Source organism: Heptranchias perlo, chromosome 1 (genome assembly GCF_035084215.1).
Source record: "Heptranchias perlo isolate sHepPer1 chromosome 1, sHepPer1.hap1, whole genome shotgun sequence".
NCBI lineage: Eukaryota > Metazoa > Chordata > Chondrichthyes > Hexanchiformes > Hexanchidae > Heptranchias > Heptranchias perlo.
Window position 1 is genome coordinate 51,462,525 of NC_090325.1, and position 27,062 is coordinate 51,489,586.

The 27,062-nt window shown below is 40.3% G+C and overlaps 1 protein-coding gene across 1 annotated transcript in view; it reads left to right on the top strand.

Annotated features, from left to right (window-relative positions):
• Nucleotides 1-27,062, top strand: part of gba2 (glucosidase, beta (bile acid) 2) — a 66,149-nt gene that overhangs the window by 16,616 nt on the left and 22,471 nt on the right. The window contains exons 5-9 of the mRNA XM_067985087.1: nt 9,490-9,729; nt 13,100-13,202; nt 19,207-19,360; nt 21,997-22,122; nt 26,621-26,805. Coding sequence (XP_067841188.1) covers nt 9,490-9,729; nt 13,100-13,202; nt 19,207-19,360; nt 21,997-22,122; nt 26,621-26,805 — 808 coding nt within the window. The remainder of the gene's footprint in view (nt 1-9,489; nt 9,730-13,099; nt 13,203-19,206; nt 19,361-21,996; nt 22,123-26,620; nt 26,806-27,062) is intronic.

Genomic DNA, 27,062 nt, shown 5'->3' on the forward strand with positions numbered 1-27,062 from the left:
GAGGGTAACGCAGTGGATGTGGTATACATGGATTTCAGTAAGGCCTTCGATAAAGTCCCGCACAGGAGACTGGTCAAGAAGGTACGAGCCCATGGAGTCCAGGGTGCCTTGGCACTTTGGATACAAAACTGGCTTAGTGGCAGAAGGCAGAGGGTGATGGTCGAAGGTTGTTTTTGTGACTGGAAGCCTGTGGCCAGTGGGGTACCACAGGGATCGGTGCTGGGTCCCTTGCTGTTTGTGGTCTACATTAATGACTTGGATATGAATGTAAAAGGTATGATCAGTAAGTTCGCTGATGATACAAAGATTGGTAGGGTGGTAAATAGCGAGGAGGATAGCCTCAGTCTGCAGGACGATATAGATGGGTTGGTCAGATGGGCGGAACAGTGGCAAATGGAATTTAACCCGGAAAAGTGCGAGGTGATGCACTTTGGAGGGACTAACAAGGCAAGGGAATACACAATGAATGGGAGGACCCTAGGCAAGACAGAGGGTCAGAGGGATCTTGGTGTGCAAGTTCACAGATCCCTGAAGGCGGCGGAACAGGTAGATAAGGTGGTAAAGAAGGCATATGGGATACTTGCCTTTATTAGCCGAGGCATAGAATATAAGAGCAAGGAGGTTATGATGGAGCTGTATAAAACACTGGTTAGGCCACAGCTGGAGTACTGTGTGCAGTTCTGGTCGCCACACTACAGGAAGGATGTGATCGCTTTGGAGAGGGTGCAGAGGAGATTCACCAGGATGTTACCAGGGCTGGAGTGCTTCAGCTATGAAGAGAGACTGGGAAGATTGGGTTTGTTTTCCTTGGAGCAGAGGAGGCTGAGGGGGGACATGATTGAGGTGTACAAAATTATGAGGGGCACAGATAGGATGGATACTAAGGAGCTTTTTCCCTTCGTTGAGGGTTCTATAACAAGGGGACATAGATTCAAGGTAAAAGGCGGGAGGTTCAGAGGGGATTTTAGAAAGAACTTTTTCACCCAGAGGGTGGTTGGTAAAAGGCGGGAGGTTCAGAGGGGATTTTAGAAAGAACTTTTTCACCCAGAGGGTGGTTGGAGTCTGGAACTCACTGTCTGAAAGGGTTGTGGAGGCAGGAACCCTCACAACATTCAAGAAGCATTTGGATGAGCACTTGAAATGCCATAGCATACAAGGCTACGGACCAAATGCTGGAATATGGGATTGGAGTAGACAGGGCTGATGGCCGGCGCGGACACGATGGGCCGAAGGGCCTCTATCCGTGCTGTATAAACTCTATGACTCTCTATAACTCTATGACTCTAAATTATAATGGGGAATAAGGAAATGGCAGAGACATTGAACAGATATCTTGTGTCTGTCTTTACAGTAGAAGACACAAAAAACATACCAGAAATAGTGGGGAACTTAAAGTAACTAATATTAGTAAAGAAAAGGTACTGGAGAAATTCAAGGGACCAAAAGGCGACAAATTCCCTGGACCCGATGGCCTACATCCCAGGGTTCTAAAAGAGGTGGCTGCAGAGATAGTGGATGCATTGGTTGTGATCTTCCAAAATTCCCTAGATTCTAGAACGGTCCTAGTGGATTGGAAGGTAGCAAACGTAACACTGCTATTCAAAAAAGGAAGGAGAAAACAGGGAACTACAGGCCAGTTAGCATGATGTCAGTTGTTGGGAAAATGCTAGAATCCATTATTAAGGATGTGATAACAGAGCACTTAGAAAATCATAGTATGATTAGGCAGAGTCAGCACTGTTTTATGAAAGGGAAATAGTGTTTGACAAATTTATTAATAACTAGCAGGGTAGATAAATGGGAACCAGTGGATGTAGTATATTTGGATTTTCAAAAGGTATTCGATAAGGTGCCACACAAAAGGTTGTTATGCAAGATAAGGGCTCATGGGGTTGGAGGTAATATATTAGCATGGATAGAGGATTGGTTAATGGGCAGAAAACAGTAGGAATAAAGGGGTCATTTTCAGGTTGGCAGGCTGTAACTAGTGGAGTGCCGTAAGGATTGGTGCTTGGGCCTCAGCTTTTTACTGTCTATATTAATGATTGAGATGAAGGGACTGAGTGTCATGTATCCAAGTCTGCTAACAGTACAAAGCTAGGTGGGAAAGTAGGCTGTGAGGAGGGCACAGAGTCTGCAAATGGATATCAACAGGTTGAGTGAGCAAGAAGGTGGCAGATGGAGTATAATGTGAGGTTATTCACTTTGGTAGGAAGGATGGAAAAACAGAATATTTTTTTAAATGGTGAGAAACTATTAAATGTTGGTGTACAGAGGGATTTGGGTGTCCTTGTACACGAAACACAAAGTTAACATGCAGGTACAGCAAGTAATTAGGAAGGCAAATGGTATGTTGGCCTTTATTGCAAGGGGGTTGGAGTACAAGAGTAAGCAAGTCTTGCTGCAATTGTACAGGTCTTTCGTGAGACCACACCTGGAGTACTGTGCGCAGTTTTGGTCTCCTTATCTAAGGAAGGATATACTTGCCTTAGAGGCGATGCAACGAAGTTTCACTAGATTGATTCCTGGTATGAGAAGTTTGTCCTATGAGGGGAGGTTGAGTAGAATGGGCCTATTCTCTCGAGTTCAGAAGAATGAGAGGTGTTCTCATTGAAACATATAAGATTCTCAGAGGGATTGACAGGGTAAATGCTGAGAGGCTGTTTCCCCTGGCTGGAGAGTCTAAATCTGGGGAGCCTAGTCTCAGGATAAGGGGTCGACCATTTAGGACTGAGATGAGAAATTTCATCACTCAGAGGGTTATGAATCTTTGGAATTCTCTACTGCAGAAGGCTGTGAATGCTCAGTCATTGAGTATATTCAAGACTGAGATCAATAGATTTTTGAACTCTAGGGGCGTCAAGGGATATGGGGTCAGGCGGGAATGTGGAGTTGTGGTGGAAGATCAGCCATGATCTTATTGAATGGTGGAGCAGGCTCGAGGAGCAGTTTGACCTACTCCTGCTCCTATTTCTTAAGTTCTTACGTTCACGCAGCAAGGTCCCACAAACGGCAATGAGATGATATGACCAGATAATCTCTGTTAGTAATGTTGGTTGAGGGACAATTATTGTCCGGGACACTGGGAGAACTCCCCAGTTGTTCTTCACATCGTGTCATGGGATCTTTTATGTCCATCTGAGAGAGAGGACAGGGTCAAGTTTAATGTCTTTTCTGAAAGATGGCACCTACAACAGTGCAGCATTACCTCAGTACTGCACTGAAGTGTCAGTCTGGATTATCTGCTTAAACCCTGGAATGGAGCTTAAACCCACAACCATCTGACTCAGAGGCGAGAGTGCTACCACTGAGCCAAATCTAATGCCTAAAAGCCCTTTATAATTTAAACACCTCCAATAAACCTCTTGGGCATCTCCACTCCAGTGGAAATAGTCCCCATATCTGAAATCTCTCTCAATTATTTTTTCCCCGTCGCTTGAAAATCTACACTGTATACTATCTCACAATGTCCTTTCTATAATTGGATGCCCAAAACTGCATATAGTTCTCTAACTGTGGTCTAACCCATATTTTGTTCAAACTTATTACTTTTTTTTACTCCACCCCATTTATAAAACCCAAAATGTTTATTGGCCTTTTTTATGGCTTTATCTACCTGCACTTGCACTTTCAGGGAATTATGTATTTGAAGCTCTGGGTCTTGCTGTTATCCACATCTTTCAGCATCTTTCTGTTGAGGTCGAGATCTCTTGCACTTCTTCAAATCTGGCGTCTTGCACATCTCCGATTTTCATTGCTCCACCATTGGCAGCCGTGCCTTCAGCTGCCTAGGCCCTAAGCTCTGGAATTCCCTCTCTATACTTCTCTGCCTCTCTATCCTCCTTTAAGTCACTCCTTAAAACCTATCTCTTTGACCAAACCTTTGATCACCTATCCTAATATGTGGCTCGGTGTCACATTTTGTCTGATAACACCCCTATGAAGTGCCTTGGGACATTTTTACTCTGTTAAAGGTCTTTTTATAAATGCAAATTATTGTTGTTGTATACTCCCATTCCATGGCTTTCTTTCCAAAATTCATTATCTCTCTCTTACCCATACTAATTTGCACATTCCACCTGTGTGCTCGTTCTGCTAACCCTGAAGCTTTTTGCAGTCCTTTGTTTGCCAAATTCCTATTCTTGTGTCATCAGCAAATTTTCTCCTATCCACAAGTGCAAATCAACAATATATACTGAGAAAAGCGGCCCAACACTGACTCTACGATAAACCAATTCCAACTCTTCCAATATGAGCAGTGTTCCTTTTATCTATCTAATTTTTTTTTTAAATTCGACTTGCGTTTAACATCCATGCTGGCTGACTTCAGTTTACTCTTTATGCAGCCCATCCTCATTACACTTGGTATCATTTTTGTTGCACTTCTCTGCACCACCTCCAATGTAAGTATATCCTTTTCTGTAACGCGGTGAACAAAGTTAAACACAATGGCCCGGAATTTGCTCTGAGCAGCAAATGAACAGTGTTCTCTGCTCATTAGATTTATACTTGCCCACAAACAATCCACAGGCTTTAGTGCGGAACTTCCTCTAATGGTGAGCTGCAAAAAGTGAAGTGTCCTCCACGTGTGAGCAAGGAAAGGATATCTCTCGCTCTCTCACCAATCAGATTGAAGCATCCTTGACAAGCAGCACAGAGTCAGAACCAGGAAGCTACAACAGTTAATTCAATGTAAAATCAGTTGGAGAAAGTGAAATAAAGAGTGGGTAAGAAATACTGAATTAAAATAGAGATAAGAGACACTAATAAAAATTAAATTTAAGAAAATCTCCAACAACAATTAAGATCAGAAGGAATGAGACTCCAAATTTTTAAGAGTTAATTTCAGTGCTAGGGAGGTTGTTTGGCAGTCATTAAGACTTACCATGCCGTTAAAAGTTAATTTAGACCTAAAAAACACAGCGTACCTTTTTCTGTGTAGATTGGTTCGTGTGCAGCAACTTCATGCTGGTCCATTCATTTTACCGGTAAGCTGTCCTTCCTATGCAGCTTTCAAACGAGCAGGGCATCCCTTAGCGCAACTTTTGGATTTGCGCCTTTGACTGCATGCGCGCTCACCGAAATTTGCTCTTCTATTTTCCCTTAAATAACGGTGAGCACTGTTTAGCTCTCCGTTACTTTTGGAGAAAATTCCCGGCCATTATACCTCAGTATTGTATGATCTGTGCATTATAACGCCTTAGCATAATCTTTAAAGTTGTACTCTATTCTGGCTATATAGCTCAACAATTATATTAGCATTTTTGAACATTTCACTGCATTATCTAGTCATTGACAATGTGCCTACTATCATTCCTAGATCTATTTCTAAGTTTGCCTGCATAAGTGTTTATCTATATAATGGTGACTACACTTCAAAAGCAATTCATCCCATGAGACATATTGAAGCTCTATTTAAGTGCAACTTCCTTTTAAGTCTCCATGTGCTAATTGTATATTTGATTCCTTTTTTTTCTTTCAAGGTATTGTACTTTACATTTGTTGATATTAAATTTCATATTAATAAATTTTGTCTGCCCAGTTGCATTACTGACCTAATTACCTTTGCAAATAACAAACCTGTCTCTACTGCTCACCCAATTTTTTAGTGTTGCAATCTAGAGTCTAAATACTGTAGTAAGGATCCATGCCCTGACCCCTGTGGTACTCCACTCAACATTGCTAGTATTCTTACTTCCTATTTTTAAACTGAAGTTTTTAATCCAGTCACAAGTTCTGCCCTGGATTCCCATGGATTTTAGTTAATTAGACACTTTTTCATCTAAATAATTCTAGAATACACTAAATATTTGACTCTTCTCTTCCTTTTCAATTTCACCGTCCCTTTCACTTGCATAAAGTTCTAACTTCCTCTTTCTCATTACTCTAACTGTTCACTGGCATTCATTGCTATATTTATCTCCTAGAGCCCTTTTTTTAAACAATACTTTTTTTCCCTCTTTAGCATATTCCTATACTCATTCCAGAGTTTTCTTCCTGTATTCCTTTTTGTATTTCCATTTTAACTTTCCAAGTCATCCATTGTACTTTAAAAAGTAATTTGTGTAAAGCATTTGATATATATTTTAGCATGAAAGGTGCTAAATACAAACAAATAAACTTTTGAGATTGGTTATTCAGCTTACACTTATTTTTCTTAAATATATTTATCTTTAGTTTTTTTTTTAAAAATGCATTTTTTTTCTCAACTGAGATCTTTCAACAATTCCTCTGTTAATTTCTATTAATTTATCTTCATTTGGTAGAAGTTTGCCTGTTTGAAAATGTGTTGACTAAATAATAAATTTGGTCATATTGTGGCCACTAAGCCCCAGTGGTTCCACTACTATATACATGCTGACTTGATTACTTGAATGAATCCAGTCTAGATGTAAGTTTCCCCTAGCTGGGCCATAACAAATTGTGTCCAGAAGCAATATTGTCTGGTTCTGATTTTATTGCCTCACTTCCATTAGGGCATTCCCTTTCTATATTAGGATAATTTAAGTCACCCATTAATAAGTTATTGTCTGTACATACCCTTCTGGCCTCAAAAAAAAAACAAAATATCAATGCTTTTCTTGGTGAGAGCTTTTCTTGTAGCAGATCTCTGCTTGTTGAAGCTAGCTTGTTGAATTTTGTCTTCCCTTGAGATGTCAATTCAACTTTGTTACATATTTTTCTGACCATCTAAAGCTGTTCCTAAAGCTTATACTTTTCCTGAATGTTTCATAGCCTTTGAAATCAATTCCATCTTCTAGAAGGAGCCATGCTTCTGCAATCTGTGGTAATAGCAAGAAATTGTTCATGTGCCTTCAAATTTAGCATTTTTGTTCTGAATGATTCTAGCACTCTGATATAGGCAGTTAATAGTGCTTTTTATATTGTTTAGCCTTTTGTTTGTTTTGCTTGATAATCTCTGCCCCTTAATTACATTCTAATTTCATTTTATTACATTTAAAGTTGTATCCCTTTATCTTGCCGTTGATGGTAGAGTGCGAGTGGTCGTGGTGAAGTAAGGTGAATAGGCCATGGTGTGCGCAGGGATGTAGACTTGGAGGTTACCAAGATGAGGAGGAGCGAGGTCGTGGAAGAATTGTAGGCCTTGGGGGAGACTTAAAGAAGCAAACAAAGATTTTGAAGTTGATGAGATGGGGAGCCAATGGAGATGAGTGAGTGGAACTTAGTATGGAATGCAATGTAGTTGGCACAGTTCTGGCAATTTATGCAGGATGGAGCTCAGGAGGCTCACAAGGTATTGGGGGCAGGTGGGAGAACCACCACTGAGGATTTCAGTGGTGGTTGTATTAGGACAAAGATGGGCAGTATTGTAGAAGTACATGGTGGAGATTGATGCTCGGTAGGACACAGGTTGTGAATAGTCTGATTTGAGCTTGAATGGCATGTGGGAAGGTGGTGGGATCAGGGACATGAGAGTTTCTAGAAGGGACCGAACAGGCTAGCTTTAGTTTTGCAAACAAAAGTAACAACTTGCATTTATATAGTGCTTTTAACGTTGAAAAAAAGACGCTTCAAAGGCGTAACTAGACAAAAATGGACATCGAGCGAAAGAAGGAGATATTGGGGGTGACCAAAAGCTTTGTTAAAGAAGTAGGGTCTTAAAGGAGGAGGAGAGGGGCTTGGGGAAGGAATTTGAGTGCGAGACCTAGGCGGCTGGAGGCACAGCAGCCAATTGTGAGGGGGGGGGGGAATGTACAAAGGAGTTGAAGGAGTGGGCTTAAATGTTAGAGGTAGGGAGGGGTAAGGCCATGAAGGGATTTAAACATGAGGATAAGTTTTTTTTTAAATTGGTAGGTGTTGGGGACTGGAAGCTGATGTAAGTTAGTGAGTTAATGTTGATTAGCAAGGATAGGAGGTATGGATAAGTAGGAGTCGGTGCGGTTTAGCCCAAGGGCAGCAAAGCTTTGGATGAGCTGAAGCTTGTGGAGGTTTGGAAGATGGGAGGTTGGCCAGGAGAGCATTGAAATAGTCAAGTCTGGATGTGCCAAGGCATTGATGAGCTGCAGAAAATTCTGGCTCATTCACAACTTTGTTGGACAGCACAGCAACAATCGTGGAATTAGAATCTAGGGTTGTGGTGGAGAGGAAAAACCTAGCATCATTGTGAAAGCTGGCTCCATGCTTACAGATAATTTTGTTGAGGGGCAGCATATAAGTGAGAAATAGGAGGGGGCAAAGATGGAACACTGAAGGGAAAAGCCACTGCAGATGTGCTGGCTGCGTTGGAGCAAGAATGGAATCATGGGAGGTTAGTACCACAGAGGGAAAGCGTTGGAGGGGTAGGATGGTTAAAATCATAAGTTGTGAAATAACTCCTTGCAGTCTCAGAATGGCATTGACTTCAACCAGTGTAGGCTCAGTGATGTGTGACAGAAGCCAGAATGAAGGAAGAGCTGGATCCAGAGTTAGGTGATAAGTTTACAATCTTTTTAATCTTTTGAATTTCTACCCTATTATCTGGAAATACTCAGTAGTGGGAGGGTGGTGGGGTTGAGCAATGTTATGGCAGTTTTTCACCCCTTATAAACTTTACAGAAAATCCTGATCCAGGAATGTGGATGCTCTCTTTTACTCCCCCCTTGTGCCATAACAGTATGGGAGTATAACTGGAGGCATTCCCAGGCCACCCCAAGAATTCCACCAGAAGCACTCCTGACAGGCCCAGTGGGACCCATGTCTGCTGAGAGGAGGCATGGGTCCCATTCTGGGCCTAGTGAAGGCTTCAATGGTGCACAGTTCAATGCTAACTGATCCCATAGGGTTGATCTTAGTGGCCCTTCTGTTCGCTTGGGGGAAGATTTTTCTTTGTCCTGATGGCCCCATCTTTGGGCAGCACGCTAATATTTCAAGATTCCGATGTATCTGCGAGGTGGGCACCCTTGCTGTGCCGCTGCAAGATTTTCTTTCCTAATACGACTAAACCCACTCTTCAGTTCCTCTGACTGTTCAGTCCCTATGTTAATTCTCCTGGGGAATACCGCTATTAATTCTTCTCCTGCTTTGGACTAGTTCTGGCATCTTATTTCTACTTTTATTCTTACTACAAAGGGAGCTATTCATAAATTGCACCGTTGAGTATCCTATTACAATCATCTTTCTCCTTTGTGTTCTTCTCCACCTCCCCTGGTGGCAGTAAGTTGCTTTGATTTATCTCTTATTCCTCTTCCTATGTAATACTGGTACCCAGTGCCTGAAATGTTTTGGCGCTGCTATTTCCTGTGATATTATTCTACTTTTCTTAATGTAACCTGCACCCTACCTTCTTTCTCCGCTGTTACTTCCAATCATGCTGCGTAATCCAATTCTATCTTTTCTCCTGATAGGTTACTGTTTTTGTTTTGCTGTCAAGTGAAATTGCATTTTGAATTCTAAGCTGTGAAAAGTTCCATAAACTTTTAGTACTTTCATATAGAGGACTAGACCAAAAAATGGGGAATGGATTTAACATGAATGTCCCTTGCCTCACAGGACACTAGTCTGCCTGTTGGAGTCTTTGTATGGGATATTGAAAACAAAAATGAAGACGACCTGGAGGTTTCACTGATGTTTACACTGAGGAATGGTACTGGAACCAAGGATGACCAGAAAGGGGGCCACTGGAATGAACCATTCCATTTGGATAAAGAAGGAGAGCACATTTCAGGAGTGCTGTTGCATCATTCTGCCCCTGTAAATGACTATACAATGGCAATTTCAGCCAGACATGAGGTGAGTGAGTTACATAGTGTTACTCTTCCAGAGTTCTATATAATTTTAGAACCATAGAACAATCTTTCTTGTACATTGTGAAATGGTTCTGCCATCTTGGCCTGGCTGACCTTTTCGCATACCTGTGCAAACAATGGCCTTTGGGTCTCCTACAAAAATTGGGAAAGCTTCTAACCAGACAGGAAAAGTCACAACTTTTGAGTAACCCTTAGAAATGCACAGATTTTTTTTGTTCAGTTTGCACTGCAGTATAAACTGAGCAGCTTGTAACCAATGTGTCTTTTGTTCTTTTGCACACGCTTTCTTGCTCATTATTGTATGCTCATTTTCTTGCTCCTTTGAGTACATAATGCTCTTTTGTTTGCTTTGTCTCTTTATTTTCTTTCACTCGCCTTTTCTTTCGAAGTTTGCTGTCACAAAAGTAGGAAGTTTGGTACACTAAAGCGGACTGTAAAAGACCAGGAAGACAGACAGTTTAGTATAAGTGGCAGACAAGTGGAGGATGCAATTTAGGGATGGGCAATAAATGCCGGCCTTGCCAGCGACGCCCACATCCCGTGAACGAATAAAAAAAAATTTTAAATGGATAAGTGTGAGATAATACATTTTGGAAGGAAAAAAAACAAGGAATGGGAGTTTACACTTAATAGAAAAGGCACTGAAAGATGTGGACGAACAGGGATCTAGGGTCTCAAATACATAATTTTCTGAAAGTGGCAATGCACAGGTAAAACCATTTAAAAGGCCAATAGAATTTGTGGTTTTATAAATGGAGGCATAGAGTACAAGTGTAAAGTAATAATATATTTATACAAAACCTTAGTTGGGCCACAGTTAATAGTACTGTGTGCAATTTTGGGTGCCCATTATAGAAAGGACGTTAAAGCTTTTGAATGTGCAGGATGATGCCAGGGACGGAAAACTATAGTTATGAGGAGAGACTTGAGATGATGGGACTATTTACATTGGAGCAGTGAAGGCCATGGGGAAATTGATATTTTTAAAATTTTGAAGGGTTTTGGCGTGAATTGGGAAAGAATATATCCTCTGGTTGGGGAGTCAATAACATGCGAGTCGTCAGTTTAAAATAGTAATTGAGAGAGGTTAGGAGAAATTTCTTTACGAACAGGGTTTTTGGAGCATGGAAATCTTTGCCACATCATGTTTGAGGCAGAGACTAATGCAACCTTTAAGGGAAAATTGGATAAATAGTTGAAGCAGAGGAAGATGCAGCACTATGGGGAGAACACAGGGCAGTGGGATTAGTTTTGGATTACTCTGGCAAAGAGCCAGCACAGAGATAATGGGCCGAAAGACCACTTCCTGTGTTGTAAAAAGTTCCCCTTTCTCTTGTGCGCTCTTCTATGCAATTAAATACTACTGGTGCAATATTAAGCATTCATGTGTGCTTAAATGGAAAAATGATCAAGCATATTTAAAACTTCAAACTGTAACATTTTTGAATCTCCAAAGTGGAAACTAGTTTGTACAGAGTTCCTTTTGAAGGCACTCAGTGTTGGGAGCTCACCTGAAGTGAGTTGTAATGTTTTTTTTAAAAAGTGTCCAATTGCAAAAGATTGCCAGATTATGGCTCTGAATTGAATGTTGGTAAAACTGCCCCATTTGTACTGCAGGCAGTTTCATGAACAGTAGAGAAGAAAGCTATAGATTCTGCTTTTCTAGTGTTTCTAGATTCTGATCTTTCTCATTAAAAGTTCTTTTTAAGTTTTGTGCTGGTGATTTCATTTTTAATCAATGATTGTTTTCTTTCCAGTCCCTGGAGATGAATGCATATTCCTTTTGATCTTTGTTTTTTGCTCAGGGGACCTTGTATTATTTTATGGGCCTGATCATAAGATAAAGATAGTTTTAGACTATTGCTTGTAAATATCTTTTATGTTGGAAGGGGCGTAATCTGTCAAATATAAAATGGAAAGATGGTTTAGTGATCTTGAAATGATTTTCATGATTAAAGGAAACAATGTCTGACATCTTAAGGAATGGTCTAAATTTAAAGTGCTTCAATGAAAGAAATTGCATATTAGTCATAGAATTTAGACTAGTTTCTGTTCTGCGAAAACAGCGAGAAATGACATTTCTTTAGACTATCTGCTTCAAAGCTGGGTGACATCGCACAGCCCTGATCCACATGGGCTCCCCTCACCCTCACTCCATCATATTAAAAGCCTTGTGCTCATATTAGAATAGTTCATTTTTTCTTCTCCGTAGCCAGAACAGTGTTCTCCACTCCATTCATTGCCTTTTTGTCAGCTACTGTTTGGTCTGTTTATTTCTTCTAATGTATTTTAGTAACAGATGAAGTTTTGTTATTTAATCATTTTTTTTTTAAAAACAGCATTAATGTTGACTAGCTGCCATTCAGATTGACACTTCATCTCTGGTATTGCCTGCTTCATCAGAGAAAAAAAATGCTGTGCTCAACAGTTGCTTTACATTGTTTGGTAGCATGTTTCAAAAAAATTCTTTCTCTGGATGTGTTGCTGATAAGGCTGGCATTTATTGCCCATCCCTAGTTGCCCTGAGATGGTGGTGTGGGCTGCCTTCTTGAACTGCTACTGCTGTAGCGGTTTGATACAACTGAGTAGCTTGCTAGGCCATTTCAGAGGGCAGTAAAGAGTCAACCGCTTTGGTGTAGGACTGCAGTCATACATAGGCCAGACCGGGTAAGGACAGCAGGTTTCCATCCTTAAAGGACATTAGTGAATCAGTTGGGTTTTTATGACGATCTGACAGTTTCCTGGTCATTTTTACTGATACCAGCTTTTTATTTCCAGATTTTTTAAAACTGAATTCATATTCTCAAACTGCCATCATTCTTGGGTATATAGTCAAGGCCTCTCGATTACTAGTTCAGTAACATAACCACTTAGTTACTGTACCCATATTCACGGGCACAGTCATCTTTCAGTCAAACCCAAAGGCTTTAAATGCATTTGTGCTGTTAAATGTAGTAACGTCTTTACGGTGGCAAATGAACATGAGAAATGTCTTGGATATCTGTCTTCAAGGGATATTGCCATTTAGGTGGTTGCCCCACATAATTATCCATGTTTGGCTTAACTCCAGCAGTGTATGAAGGATGCCTTCTATTGGATAATGAATACGTAAAAGATAGGTACGTTTGATGTAGCCAGATTCTAAAATTTGGGGAATAACCTTTTCATATTCTGGTTTCTGCAGCCACACTTCCTTCTCGAGGTAGAAGGAAGAGGTGTTCTGACATACATAGTTCTGCGACAGTGAGAGATAACTCCTTCTGCTAGACGCTGAAAGTGTTTTCTATATGTAGAATTACAATACAAAGGTAGTTTTGAATCTAATTTGAATTCAAATTTGTGTCCTCAAACAGCAAGGTTTAGTAATTAGCCACCAGACTACATTTAATCCAAATGACATGGGACAAGAAATCTGGAAAGATCTGCTTGGAGATGGAAAATTGGACTCTCTACCAGGTATGTATATCCTAAAGCGCAAAGTGACTTTATTTGATTTGGACTGCATTACCTTCTGAAAATTGGCATGCCAACTTTATTTCAGTACAGTATTAAAAATTATTTGGAGTTTGAAGAAGAGTTGATGATTTTAAGTATGCTGAAACTCAAATTGCTTGTGTTCATTATTGGCATTTGTCTTACAGCTGCTAAAAGAAAATAGGACATAAATGCACAAAACTCCCCTTCAGATCACTAGCAATATTTGCTTATTTTGACCTATGTTGATGTTTCTGGTTTTGAACACTACCAGTAGTAGTATCAGTCAGTGGAACATTGCCATCAGTTTTTTAAAAAGGCTGGCAGTGATGTCTTCAGAGCAGTAGATAACAGAGAAATTTGCACTTTGAAATGTTCATGCAAATTACATTTTTTTTAAAAATGATTGTTTTGGGGAGTGGTCACTTGTACTAAAGGTGCACTTGTTATTTTCCCCTCCCTTTCTTTTTTTCCTATCGTCCTCCTCGTTGCCCCCTACCCTCCCCACTGAGTAATACTATAGTCACTGAGAAGTTTGTGTTGTCTTGTCTTTCCTTCACCCCACCTCCATTCCAAACCTCCAACTTGCTGATGATGGTTAAATATGATATCAAGTTTCTAATTTCTCTTATGAGTGCTACTGGAAGGGCACGCTTTCTGGAGTGGGGAAGGATTGAGCTTATGGTGGTAAGACCATATGCAATTTACCCTGTCAAAAAAATCCTTTCCATAGTGGGAGCAGCAAGACCAGTTGGAAGCTAGTCTCCCACCTCCTCATTGACAGTAATTGGAACATATTCTGTGATCACTTCTCAAGGTAAATTGTTAAACAATGGAGCCCTGTCTTAACAATAGGATTCCAACTTCAATCTGATTTGTTGACCAACACTGGTCAGACTCTTTTGATAGTAACAAAATCAGAGTTAAGGCTCTCTAGTACTACAGATTGTGAATCGTCCATAAATGTGTTTTCTGACATGTAGTATGATGTTTTTTATTCCAGTTAGTAAAAGTTTATAATTTCATTCACTGGTTGTAGTCCAGTTTACCATCAACTTGACTACAGTGTACCTACTAGCAGATTTTGGTACATTATTATCTGTATAACTGAATCCAGTGCTGGAAAGAGAGGAAAAGAGTATATTTGTAGGTGACGCCCAAAAAATATCATCCAAAAACATCATGCAAGTAGATGAGGCAATAACTCGACAAATTGAATCCTTGGTTTTGTACTTTGTGACATAGAATACATAAGCAAGGAAGTAATGTTTAACTACTCCACTTAGGCTGCAGTTGGTATTTTTTGTACACTTTTGTGCATGCCATTATGAGGGATATAAAAACAAAGGATGAGGGGTTTTGGGGGTATCTGTATATGTATTTAGTCCTTTTCCAGAAATGTTGTAATTTTTGAACTACAAAGTTATCAGTATCAATTTCTAATTTTGAACTTTTTGTTTACATTTAAGTGTGTCACCTAATACCTACATTAACTGATAGCTTTCCCTGGTGAATTCTAATGCCAGTATCTAGTTTCAAGACCTGCATGTTTTTTGAGCAATAGATACCCATGTTTGTGTTTTCTAGCAACATTGCTCACTTAAGCAGTATAAGCTACTCAATTCATTATACTCGTTTATTTTGTGCTTTCCACGTCAGTGTGAATTGTGTCTTTACTTGCTAATTTTCTGCTCTACTTTCCTTTCTTGAAGTTGTTTATTTCTTTCTGGGGTACTATTTCATAGAGATTTGTGCCCTCTGCAACCTTACCCATGTGAATATTATATGTGAGCCTTAGCAGTGAATCTTCATGGATGTTGGTTGTCTGTCTGCCTATCTAATAAAAAAATGTTTAAGTAATATTTTAATCTCTTTCGTTAAGTGAAGCTACCATGATCCTTTGTATATGACTAACATGGCTCTACACCAATCAGGTAACAGATATGATAGAAATTCAACCAATGGGGCTGGATGGACTGGCTAAGAAAAAAAAATCAATCTCTATCAAAGCTCCAAAACCCACCTGATACAGGTCTGGGCCTCTATTTACCTCCTTGGCCTATGCTATTAGCATTTTTATGTCATCTAATTCTTGTGAAGCATTACACCTATGGTACTTCTGGAGTATTTTTGGAAGACAGGCAGCCAGGGACAGGCAACCCAACACCAGTGGCGACTCAGGCATGCCATTTGAGTAAACCTTCAGGAATGGTCAGGTTACCTTTTACTGTGAGACTTGGGGTCCAAGTGATGATGAAAGCAGCCACTGGAATCAAGCTGTAGTTTTATTTCAATCTCAATGAGGCACCAAGGAGCCCTAGTAAAATTGAAGTCAATGGGAATCAGGGGGAAAACTCTCCAGTGGCTGGAGTCATACCAAGCACAAAGGAAGATGGTAGTGGTTGTTGGAGGCCAATCATCTCATCCCCAGGACATTGCTACAGGAGTTGCTCAGGGCAATGTCCTAGGCCCAACCATCTTCAGCTGCTTCATCAATGACCCTCCCTCCATCATAAGGTCAGAAATGGGGATGTTCACTGATGATTGCACAGTGTTCAGTTCCATTCACAACCCCTTGAAGCCATCTGTGCCCACATGCAGCAAGACCTGGACAACATCCAGGCTTGGGCTGATAAGTGGCAAGTAACATTCGCACCAGACAAGTGCCAGGCAATGACCATCTCCAACAAGAGAGAGTCTAACCACCTCCTCTTGACATTTGACAACATTACCATCGCCGGATCCCCCCACCATCAACATCCTGGGGGGTCACCATTGACCAGAAACTTAACAGGACCAGCCACATAAATAGTGTGGCTACAAGAACAGGTCAGAGGCTGGGTATTCTGCGGCGAGTGACTCACCTCCTGACTCCCCAAAGCCTTTCCACCATCTCCAAGGCACAAGTCAGGAGTGTGATGGAATACTCTCCACTTGCCTGGATGAGTGCAGCTCCAACAACACTCAAGAAGCTTGACACCATACAGGACAAAGCAGCCCGCTTGATTGGCACCCCACCCACCACCCTAAATATTCACTCCCTTCACCGGCGCACAGTGGCTGCAGTGTGTACCATCCACAGGATGCACTGCAGCAACTCGCCAAGGCTTCTTCGATAGCACTTCCCAAACCCGCGACCTGTACCACCTAGAAGGACAAGGGCAGAAGGTACATGGGAACAACACCACCTGCATGTTCCCCTCCAAGTCACACACGATGCCGACTTGGAAATATATCGCCGTTCCTTCATCGTTGCTGCGTCAAAATCCTGGAACTCCCTTCCTAACAGCACTGTGGGAGAACCGTCACCACATGGACTGCAGTGGTTCAAGAAGGCGGCTCACCACCACCTTCTCAAGGGCAATTAGGGACGGGCAATAAATGCTGGCCTCGCCAGCGATGCCCACATCTCATGAACGAATAAAAAAGACAGGTTGAGAAAGTGGTTAAAAAAGCATATGGGATCCTTTGCTTTATAAATAGAGGCATAGAGCACAAAAGCAAGGAAGTTATGTTGAACCTTTATAAAACACTGGTTCAGCCACAATTGGAGCATTGTAAGCAATTCTGGGCACCACACTTTTTCGGAAGTTTGTGAAGGCCTTAGAGAGGGTGCAGAAAAGATTTACCGGTATGGCCCTAGAGATGAGGGACTTCAGTTAAGTGGATAGACTGGAGAAGCTGGGATTATTCTCCTTAGAGCAGAGAAGCTAAGAGGAGATTTGATAGAAGTGTTCAAAATCATGAAGGGTTTAGATAAAGTAAATAGAGAAACTGTTCCCAATGGCGGGCGGGTTGAGAACCAGAGGACACAGATTTAAGGTGATTGGCAAAAGAACCAAAGGTGACGTGAGGAAAATCCTTTTTACGTAGCAAGTAGTTATGATCTGGAATGTGGTGCCTGAAAGGGTGGTGGATGCAGATTCAATTGTGGCTTTCAAAAAGAAATTGGATAAATGCTTGAAGGGGAACAATTTGCAGGGCCACAGGGGAAGAGCAGGGACTGACTGGATTGCTTTTATAAAAGAGTCAGTGTATATGTGTGTGTGTATATATATTTTCAGTGTGTATTTTGCAATTTATGGTGGTGTAAAAATAGATTCATTCCATTCAAGGCAAAAGAAATTATTCTAGCGGGATATTAAGTGTGACCACATGTGGCATGCTAATGTAAATTAACTTGTGAAAAGATGCAGAGATGCACAGAACTGTTTGAAGAAGGGCAAGTAAAGTGGTTGTAAATCTTAGCGCTGTTAAACTAAATTGGTATTACAGAAGATTGGTATGTTCATTAATATGCCTCCAGGAAAATCTGTGTGTTTAACCTTTTCTATGATTTTCAGCAGGTTTTGTGTCTCACTATAAGCTGAACTGTACTAACCATTTTTGGAGTAGGGCTTAGCTCAGTGTCAGCACAGTTTGCACATACTGGATCACAAGGGAAGAAAACCAAAGCCCAGATGATTCCAGATAAATGTCTAACTGATGCAAATGTAGAGCATAAGTGAATAATTTCTGTTCACTCTCATTGTTTAGAGATGTATATTTCAACAGTAGCTTTATGCAACAGACTAAGGCATTCAACAAGGTTCCACATAAGAGACTGTTAACAAAAATGAGAGCATGTGGATTTGGATCCAACCTATCGCCTTGGATAGGGAATTATTTAGAAGTTAGGAGACAGAGAGTAGGGATAATAGATATGTACTCAAATTGGCAGGATGTGAGTAGTGGTGTCCCCCAGGAATCTGTACTGGGGCCTCAGCTTTTCACTATATTTATAAATGACTTGGGTGAAGGAATAGAGAGCTGTATATCTAAGTTTTCTGACGACACTAAGTTAGATGGCACAGAAGATAGTGTAGATGAGAGCAGAAAGTTGCAAAGGGATATTGATAGATTAAGTCCGTGGACAAAGCTGTGGCAGATGGAGTTCAATGTGGAAAAGTGTGAGGTCATCCACTTTAGACACGAGAGATCAGAGTATTCTCTAAATGGCATGAAGCTAGGAACTGTGGATGAACAGAGATTTAGGGGTCCAAGTACAGAAATCACTAAAAGCTAGCGGACAGGTACAAAAAATAATTTTAAAGGCCTTTATCTCGGGCTGGAATACAAGGGCGTGGAAGTTACGTTACAGCTGCACAGATGATTAGACCCCATCTGAAGTATTGCATTCAGTTCTGGGCATCGCACCTAGGAAGGATATGTTGGCCTTGGAGGTGGTGCAGTGTGGATTCACCAGAATGGTACTGGGGCTAAAAAGGTTAAATTATGAGGATAGGTTGCAAAGACTAGGTTTGTATTCCCTTACATATAGAATATTAAGGGGTGATCTAATTGAGGTGTGTAAGATGATTAAAGGATTTGATAGGGTAAAATTATATTCTTTGGTGGTGGAGTCCAGAACAAGGGGGCCATCCTTAAAATTAGAGCTAGGCCTTTCAGGGGTGATGTCAGAAAGCACATAGTCATACACAGGGTAGTGGAATTCTAGAACACTCTCCCAAAAAGCTGGTGAGGCTAGATCAAAACTGAGATTGATGGATTTTTTTTTTTGTTAGGCAAGGGTATCAAGGGTTACAAAACCAATGCGGGTTGATGGAGTTAAGATACAGATAGCCATGATCTAATTGAATGGCGAAACAGGCTCGAGAGGCTGAATGGCCTATTCCAGTTTTTATGTTCCTAAAAAAAAATCAAAAGCCCTATAATCAGGCTGTTTGAAAAGAAAAACTGCTCCAAAGGATTCTTTTAGCTTATAAACTTCTGCTTTGCATGTAGCTTGGTGTTAAGTAACTAATACCAAGGTTATACAGCGAGCAATACTTATATCCTCATCATCCACAGTCACGGAATGACATCTGTTTCCTATAAGCTGATTTATCAACTGTTTTTGATAAGTCTTGTTGAAACACACAGGATGATTTGATGCACAACAATGATTTGAGTGTCCTGTTTCTTCTATTTTTGTTTGTGCACCTAGGAAAAAGTAAGCCAACAGTGAAAGGGCAGGTCACTGCAGCAGCTATTGCAGCTACCTGCACTGTTCCAACAAAAAATCGAAATGTTGTTGAGTTCTGTCTTGCATGGGACATGCCCAAGATCTATTTTGGGTCAAGAGAAAAGGAACATGCAAGGTAAGAGAAATAAAAGAAAAGCAAAATGGTGTACACAGAGCTTATCCATTTTGTGAATTTATTTCACTTGACCAGACTAGTGTATATTTTTTTTTAAAATTAGCACAGAACAAGAAACAGCCATCAAGTCGATCTTGCCCAGTTGACTATCATACGTAGGCTCCACCCAGCCCACAATCTCCTGAGAGAAAGTTCTGCAAGGTTTCTCTTTACCCCTTTCTCCAAAACAAAGATCAAAATACTCCAAAATAAGTAAATTTACATCACTTCACTTACTCTTTATTTGGCATGACACTTCTATTCAAGGAAATATGTTTCACAGAGAAGTTGACGATCCCTATCTGTACTTGTCCTCATAGCCCTCAAGCCCAGCCCTAACTTGATATTTACGAATGTAAGGAATCTTACAACACCAGGTTATAGTCCAACTGTTTTATTTGAAAATCACAAGCTTTTGGAGGCTTTCTCCTTCGTCACCTGACGAAGGGGAAAGCCTCCGAAAGCTTGTGATTTTCAAATAAAACAGTTGAACTATAACCTGGTGTTGTAAGATTCCTTACATTTGTCAACCCCAGTCCATCACCGGCAACTCCACATCATTGATATTTACGCACCTTTTTGGGGAAAAAAAGTGTTAGTTGATATTGCATTAACTGCTTTAGTCAGGTGTCTCTTCTACATGGTGTGGGAGGAAAAATTCCTTCTGATTTTCATTCTTGCCTCAGGTTCATTCATTTAGTATTTCTATTCTTTTGGTTTGTGCTCATAGTCTAAACTGGGGGGCCTGTTTACATCTAAAGCATACATTCCTCTTAATATTTTAAAAACTTGAATGTCTCCTCTCAATCTTTTTTCCTCTATTGAAAGCTAGTTGCTTTCCTCGGAACTTTCCCTCATGTATAAATATCCTTTTGAAAGTAGGCTATGCAAAATTATACCCACTACTCGACATAGATCCATGATGAGGTTAGAATAACTTATTTGGACTTGGTTGTCAAAATCCCTTAAAATACCTCCCTTGTACGTGCTTAAACTTGTTGATGAGTTTCCCATTGATCACTGAATAGTCAGTAGTCCTACCCAAATCGCTTTGCTAATGGATACCTTGTGTGTGCCTATTACTTCTTGACCAGCCAGTCATTTGCTCATCAATAGGCATTTTATATTGTGCAAGACTTGTGTAAAACTGTCATCAGAAGACCCATTTTTATTAGGTCTACCAGCCCAAAACCTGGCAGTTTTACATTTGTCTTGTAGCCCACTGCATAAGGCCCAAACTTGCCTCAGGATCATTCATTCCAGAACCTGGTAGCACTAGTGCAGAATAAAAGTGTCTTAAATTAACTAAAGTATTATTGCTTCCTCCTCCAGATCTGGCCTGCATATTCTTGCAACAGTGAACATTTTCTAAATGTATCACAAAGTTCATGTTTGTTATTTGTTTATCCAGTCAGTAAAATGAGTCATTATAACAAATTTCACTGCTTGACAGGATATGATTTGAGGAGGAATAATAGTACTCAGCAATGTCACATCAGATTGTATCTGACTTGCGTGCAGGTGTAATATTAACATTTAGGGTAGGTGGCATTGTAAGCAGTGTAGATAAAAACATGAAATTACAAAATGATATTGATTAGGTGAATGGGCAAAACTGTGGCAAATGGAATTCAATGTAGACAAATGTGAGGTCATCCACTTTGGATCAAAAAAGGATAGAACAGGGTACTTTCTAAATGGTAAAAAGTTTAAAAACTGGATTTCCAAAGGGACTTAGGGGTTTAGGTACATAGATCATTGAAGTGTCATAAACAGGTGCAGAAAATAATCAGTAAGGCTAATAGAGTGCTGGCCTTTTATATCTAGAGGACTAGAGTACAAAGGGGCAGAAGCTATGCTGCAGCTATACAAAACCCTGGTTAGGCCGCACCTGGAGTACTGTGAGCAGTTCTGGGCACCGCACCTTTGGAAGGACATATTGGCCTTGGAGGGAGTGCAGCGTAGGTTTACTAGAATGATACCCGGACTTCAAGGATTAAGTTACGAGGAGAGATTACACAAATTGGGGTTGTATTCTCTAGAGTTTAGAAGGTTAAGGGGTGATCTGATTGAAGTTTATAAGATATTAAGAGGAACAGATAGGGTGGATAGAGAGAAACTATTTCCGCTGGTTGGGGATTCTAGGAGTAGGGGGCACAGTCTAAAAGTTAGAGGCAGACCTTTCAGGAGCGAGATTAGAAAACATTTCTACACACAAAGGGTTGTAGAAGTTTGGAACTCTCTTCCGCAAACGGCAATTGATACTAGCTCAATTGCTAAATTTAAATCTGAGATAGCTAGCTTTTTGGCAACCAAAGGTATTAAGGGATATGGGCCAAAGGCAGGTATATGGAGTTAGATCACAGATCAGCCATGATCTTATCAAATGGCGGAGCAGGCACGAGGGGCTGAATGGCCTACTCCTGTTCCTATGTTCTTACTGAAATTGTCTATTTTGAAGTACTTAAATCTTGCTTCTAGTTGTTTCATTCAAACCAGTTTTGGGAATGTGTATTGCATCACCAAGAGGAATTTAAAAAATTGACGGTAATGACTTGCTGCACATGTTGCTAATGTTCGTTAAATTTTGTTACTAGGTGGTACACCCGCTTTTTTGGGACAAGCGGGGAGGCTGCTCCTGCCCTGAGTCACTACTCCCTAACACATTACAAGAAGTGGGAACAAAAGATTGATGATTGGCAACGTCCAATTGTAGAAAATGGGTAAATATTGCAATATTAAGTATAAGAAAAACTTGCAGTGTATACATAAACTTGTCCTTTACTACTAAGTTTTCTGAAGACCATAGTAGATACAGCACAGGAGGAGGCCATTCAGTCGATCGTACCTGTGCCAGCTCTTTGAAAGAGCTATCCAGTTCGTCCCACTCTCCTGCTCTTTCCCCACAGCCCTGTAAATTTTTTCCCTTCAAGTATTTATCCAATTCCCTTTTGAATTACTATTGAATCAGCTTCCACCACCTTTCAGGCAGTGCATTCCAAATCATTACAACTCGCTGCATTTATATAAAAAAAAAGTTTCCTCATGTCGCCTCTGGCTCATTTGCTGATCACCTTAAATCTGTGTCCTCTGGTTACTGACTCTTCTGCCACTGGAAACAGAGTAAATAAGGAGAAACTATCAAAACTGTTCATAATTTTGAACACATCTATCAAATCCCCCCTTAACCTTCTCTGTTCTAAGAAGAACAACCCCAGCTTCTCCAGTCTCTCCACATAACTGATGTCTCTCAACCCTGGTACCATTCTTGTAAATCTCTTCTGCACCCTCTCTAAGGTCTTGACATCCTACCTAAAGTGTGGTGCCCAGAATTGAACACACTACTCCAGCTGAGGCCTAACCAGTGTTTTATGACGATTTAGCATAACTCCCTTGCCTCTATTAATAAAGCTTAGGATCCCATATGCTTTTTTAACAGCCTTATCAGCTGGTCCTGCCACCGTCAAAGATTTGTGTACTTACACCCCTAGGTGCCTCTATTCCTGCACTCTCTTCAAAATTGTACCATTTAGCTTTTATTGCCTCTCCTCATTCTTCTACCAGAATGTATCACTTCATACTTCTCTGCATTAAATTTCATCTGCCATGTGTCTGCCCATTTTACCAGTCTGTCTATGTTCTTCTGAAGTCTGTTACTATCCTTCACATTGTTTACTACATTTCCAAGTTTCATATCTTCTGCAAACTTTGAAATTACACCCTGTATACCCAGGTCTGGGTCATTAATATATATCAAAAAAGAGCAGTGGTCCTAATACTGACCCCTGGGGAACAACACTGTATACTTCCCTCCAGTCTGAAAAACAGCTTCACCACTATTCCCTGCTTTCTGTCCCTTAGCCACTGTCCCTTTAATCCCATGGGCTTTAATTTTGCTAACAAGTCTATTATGTGGTACTTTATCAAATGCCTTTTGAAAGTCCATATCCACATCAACCACACTGCCCTCATCAACCCTCTCCATTATTTCATCAAAGAACTCAATCAAGTTAGTCAAGCATGATTTTCCTTTAACAAATCTGTGCTGACTTTCATTTATTAGCCTATACGTTTCCAAGTGCCAATTAATTTTGTCCTGGATTATTGTCTCTAAATGGGTCCCCACTGACATTAGGCTAACTGTTCAAAAAAGGGGAGAGGGATAAGCCTGTAATTGCCAGGCTTATCCCTCTCCCCTTTTTTGAACAGGGGTGTAACATTTGCAATCCTCCTGTCCTTCACATTTGATTGTTCCTTGTCCTTTTCCATAACTATTTTAAACCTGATGAAATGATCACTGTTCCCCAAATGCTCCCCCACTGAAACATGCTCCACCTGCCCCACTTCATTTTCCAGAACTAGATCCAGCACTGCTTCCTTCCTCATTTGGCTTGAAACACACTGTTCAAGAAAGTTCTCTTGTACACATTTCAGGAATTCCTCCCCCTCTTTGCCCTTTACACTGTTACTGTCCCACTCCATAGTGGGATAATTGAAGTCCACCATTGTCACTGCTCTATATGTCTTGCATCTTTCTGTAATTTGCCTGCAAATTTGCTCCTCCTATCTCCTTTCCACTATTTGGCCTATAGTGTTCACCCAGTAGTGAAATAGCTCCTCTATTGCTCCTTAATTCTAGCCAAATAAATTCTGTCTTTAACCCCTCAACAACATCATCCTTTCCAGTGATGTAACAGTTTATTTGATCAATACTGACCCCCCTCCTTTCTTTCCTTCCCTATCTTTCCTGAATACCTTGTAGCTAGGAATTTTTTTTAAAAATTTGTTCATTGGATGTGGGCGTCGCTGGCATGGCCAGCATTTATTGCCCTTGAGGAGGTGGTGGTGAGCCACCTTCATGAACCGCTGCAGTCCATGTGATGAAGGTTCTCCCACAGTGCTGCTAGGTAGCGAGTATTAAGTACCCAATCCCTCCCTTTGCGCCAGATCTCTGTTAATGCCACTATATCATAGTCCCATGTGGCGACTTGAGCCTACAGCTCACCAACCTTATTTACCTTGCCACATGCATTTACAAACATGCATTCCAAACTCATCTTATACTGCCTCGCATTTGCCCTCTGTCTGATCCCTCCTATTTCTTAAATATTCTTTACTCTAGTGCTATTTGTTCTTCCCATCCTCCCTGCACCTTGTTTCTCCCCTCTAATGTTTCATCCTGGTGCCCATCCAGAGATAATTAATTTTATCTATTCCCTTTGATGTTTGGTAGACTATCTATAAACTGTTGCTTGGAAATCAGTGAAATAGTATGTATTGTGTCCATTTTTATCCCCTATATTTGCAAGCTGTTATGCAAGCAATTGATGGGATTTCTGCCAACAAACTTAACGATTGGATTAAAGCAGAACTCAATCTTAAGAGGGAACTTAGCCATCCATATCATTTTTTTTTTAAAAGATCCAATTCTGATCAACTTGAATATTGTTTTGGATGTTATGTTTCTGTATATTTCTGAAGGAAAGTTTGAATGCTGACTTTATCAGAACTAGCTCTGAAAAGTTACTGATCCACATTGTATGGTGGAGCTAAATTGGTGTACGTACAGTTGAAATGGCAAGCTCTCGTTTTAATTCTGCGTTTATTGTCCTGGCTGGTGTGTGTTGATTCTCGTTGGCCAACCCCTTCTCTTCTAAACTCCTGCTCTAAAAGCTGCTAGGGGTGGGGGGTGGATAATACCTCCACTCTGGGCACTATATTTCTAGATCCAGTGGCAAGTCAGGACAGTTTTGAAGAGCATGTAACAAGTAAAGTCCTGTAATTTTGTGTTTGTTAGCTCTGCAGACTTTTTGGCCACTTAAATAGTGGGAAGCAAAGTTGACTTCACATAATGAAAGGTTTCAATGTGTACTGAAATGATGCACACATGAAGTCTCACTTAAAACCTATACCAAAAGACTATTGAACCACCTGTGGATGAAAAGGTTTGAAACAAAAAAATAAGTGAAGGCAGTCAAAAGAAAAGGGAAATATTACTATGGACTTTCAGATTTTATTGGAATGAACTAATTAAACTTGTAAATATTGTACTTTGTTTATACAATTGCTCTTTGTTAAATACTTTACATTTTTGCCCCTTAATTTTCTATTTCCTCCTACCTTCTGAGAAGATACAAGCTCCTCCTTAAGTGTGGTTCCATGGACAGCAGCCACTGTTTAGTACCTTGCCCAAATGGTCATTCTTCATGTGTAAGCCTATACAGTGAATTTTGACAGGCTACTCAACTGTGGAAGATATGAAACTTGGTTCCACTCATGTCCTCGCCTGATGTACACACGTGCAAACTTTCCAGCATGGGATCAGTGGATTGCAGTTGGGAACAGGAGTCCTTTTTTTTCTCTTCCCTAGTACAGCCAGGATTGGCTAACTCAGCATAGATCAAGGATCCTCCCATGCAGTGCATTTACCCACGAAATGATCAGGAAAGCTGGCATTTTTTTTTAATTGTATCTATATTTTTGAGTAATTCACACATCTGTTAAGCAACGATTACAGAAGAAATCTGGTGAGGGACAAATAGTACTGGAAAGGAAGGAAAATGTGTAGAGCAAATGTCAAAAAATCTTTCTGGTTGGTTGGGGGAAGGGGAGATAAGTGGGAATAAATCTATACTCCACGGATTGCTGCAGAATGAGGTTTACTGCCCTCAAGTCCCTGAGCTGAAGCAAGAGCTATAAGTAGCAAAAATGTTAAAGTATTCTACATTAATATCTCTGTCCCAAGGAGCCAGTTCAGCCCCTTTGTCATACCAGCCTAGATGTTGCATGGCAAAATTGTAATGCTGCAGTCTTGCTATTAACTAAACATAATACATTTGTGCTTTTGCTTACAAAGTTTTGTAATTTTGAATATATTAATACAATTTACAACTTATTAAATCACACTGCTATCATTGTTATTTTTTAAGAAAACCAACCTTGAAATACTGCAGTAATTCTTCCACTTCGATATTTTGCATTTAAAGCCAGATTGAATGTCCACTTTAATGAATACTGCTCTGCTTATGAATATTTTCAAAGTAACATTTTATTTCTGGTTAACTTATTTCTGCATATTTTTTGTGGAAATGACCAAAGCCACATTTACACTAATATTTTTAGACCTTTTTGGTCACTGAAATTAAATCATTTTTTCCTTAATTTAAAATTTGTAAATTTGGGGTCTCTGTTTAAATTTTTCTGTTCCCATTCATTTTGCAGCCAATTACCTGACTGGTACAAGTCAGCCCTATTTAATGAACTGTACTTTATGTCTGATGGAGGGACAATTTGGCTTGAGGTGCCTGATGATTTAAATATAACAAATGGCTTGAGTATTCAGAAGGATGGGCTTCCACCTCTACCTAAGGTGCTGAAGGAATATGGAAGATTTGCATATTTAGAAGGTATATATACAGCTGACAATGTACAGTATCATTCTCGTGTGTACCAACAGCCAGGTTTTCCTATGGCCGTCATTACATAAAGTGAAAGACTTTAAAGTTATTAGCTTTTGGAGATCACTGCAGGCATAATGTGCTCCAGATAAATTCCAGTATTAATCTTGACTAAAATTATGGTTGTGTTTTATCTTCCAAGTAGTTTTGAACTAAATTGGACAATTGCTCATCCCTAGCTACCCTGAGAAGGTGGTAGTGGGCCG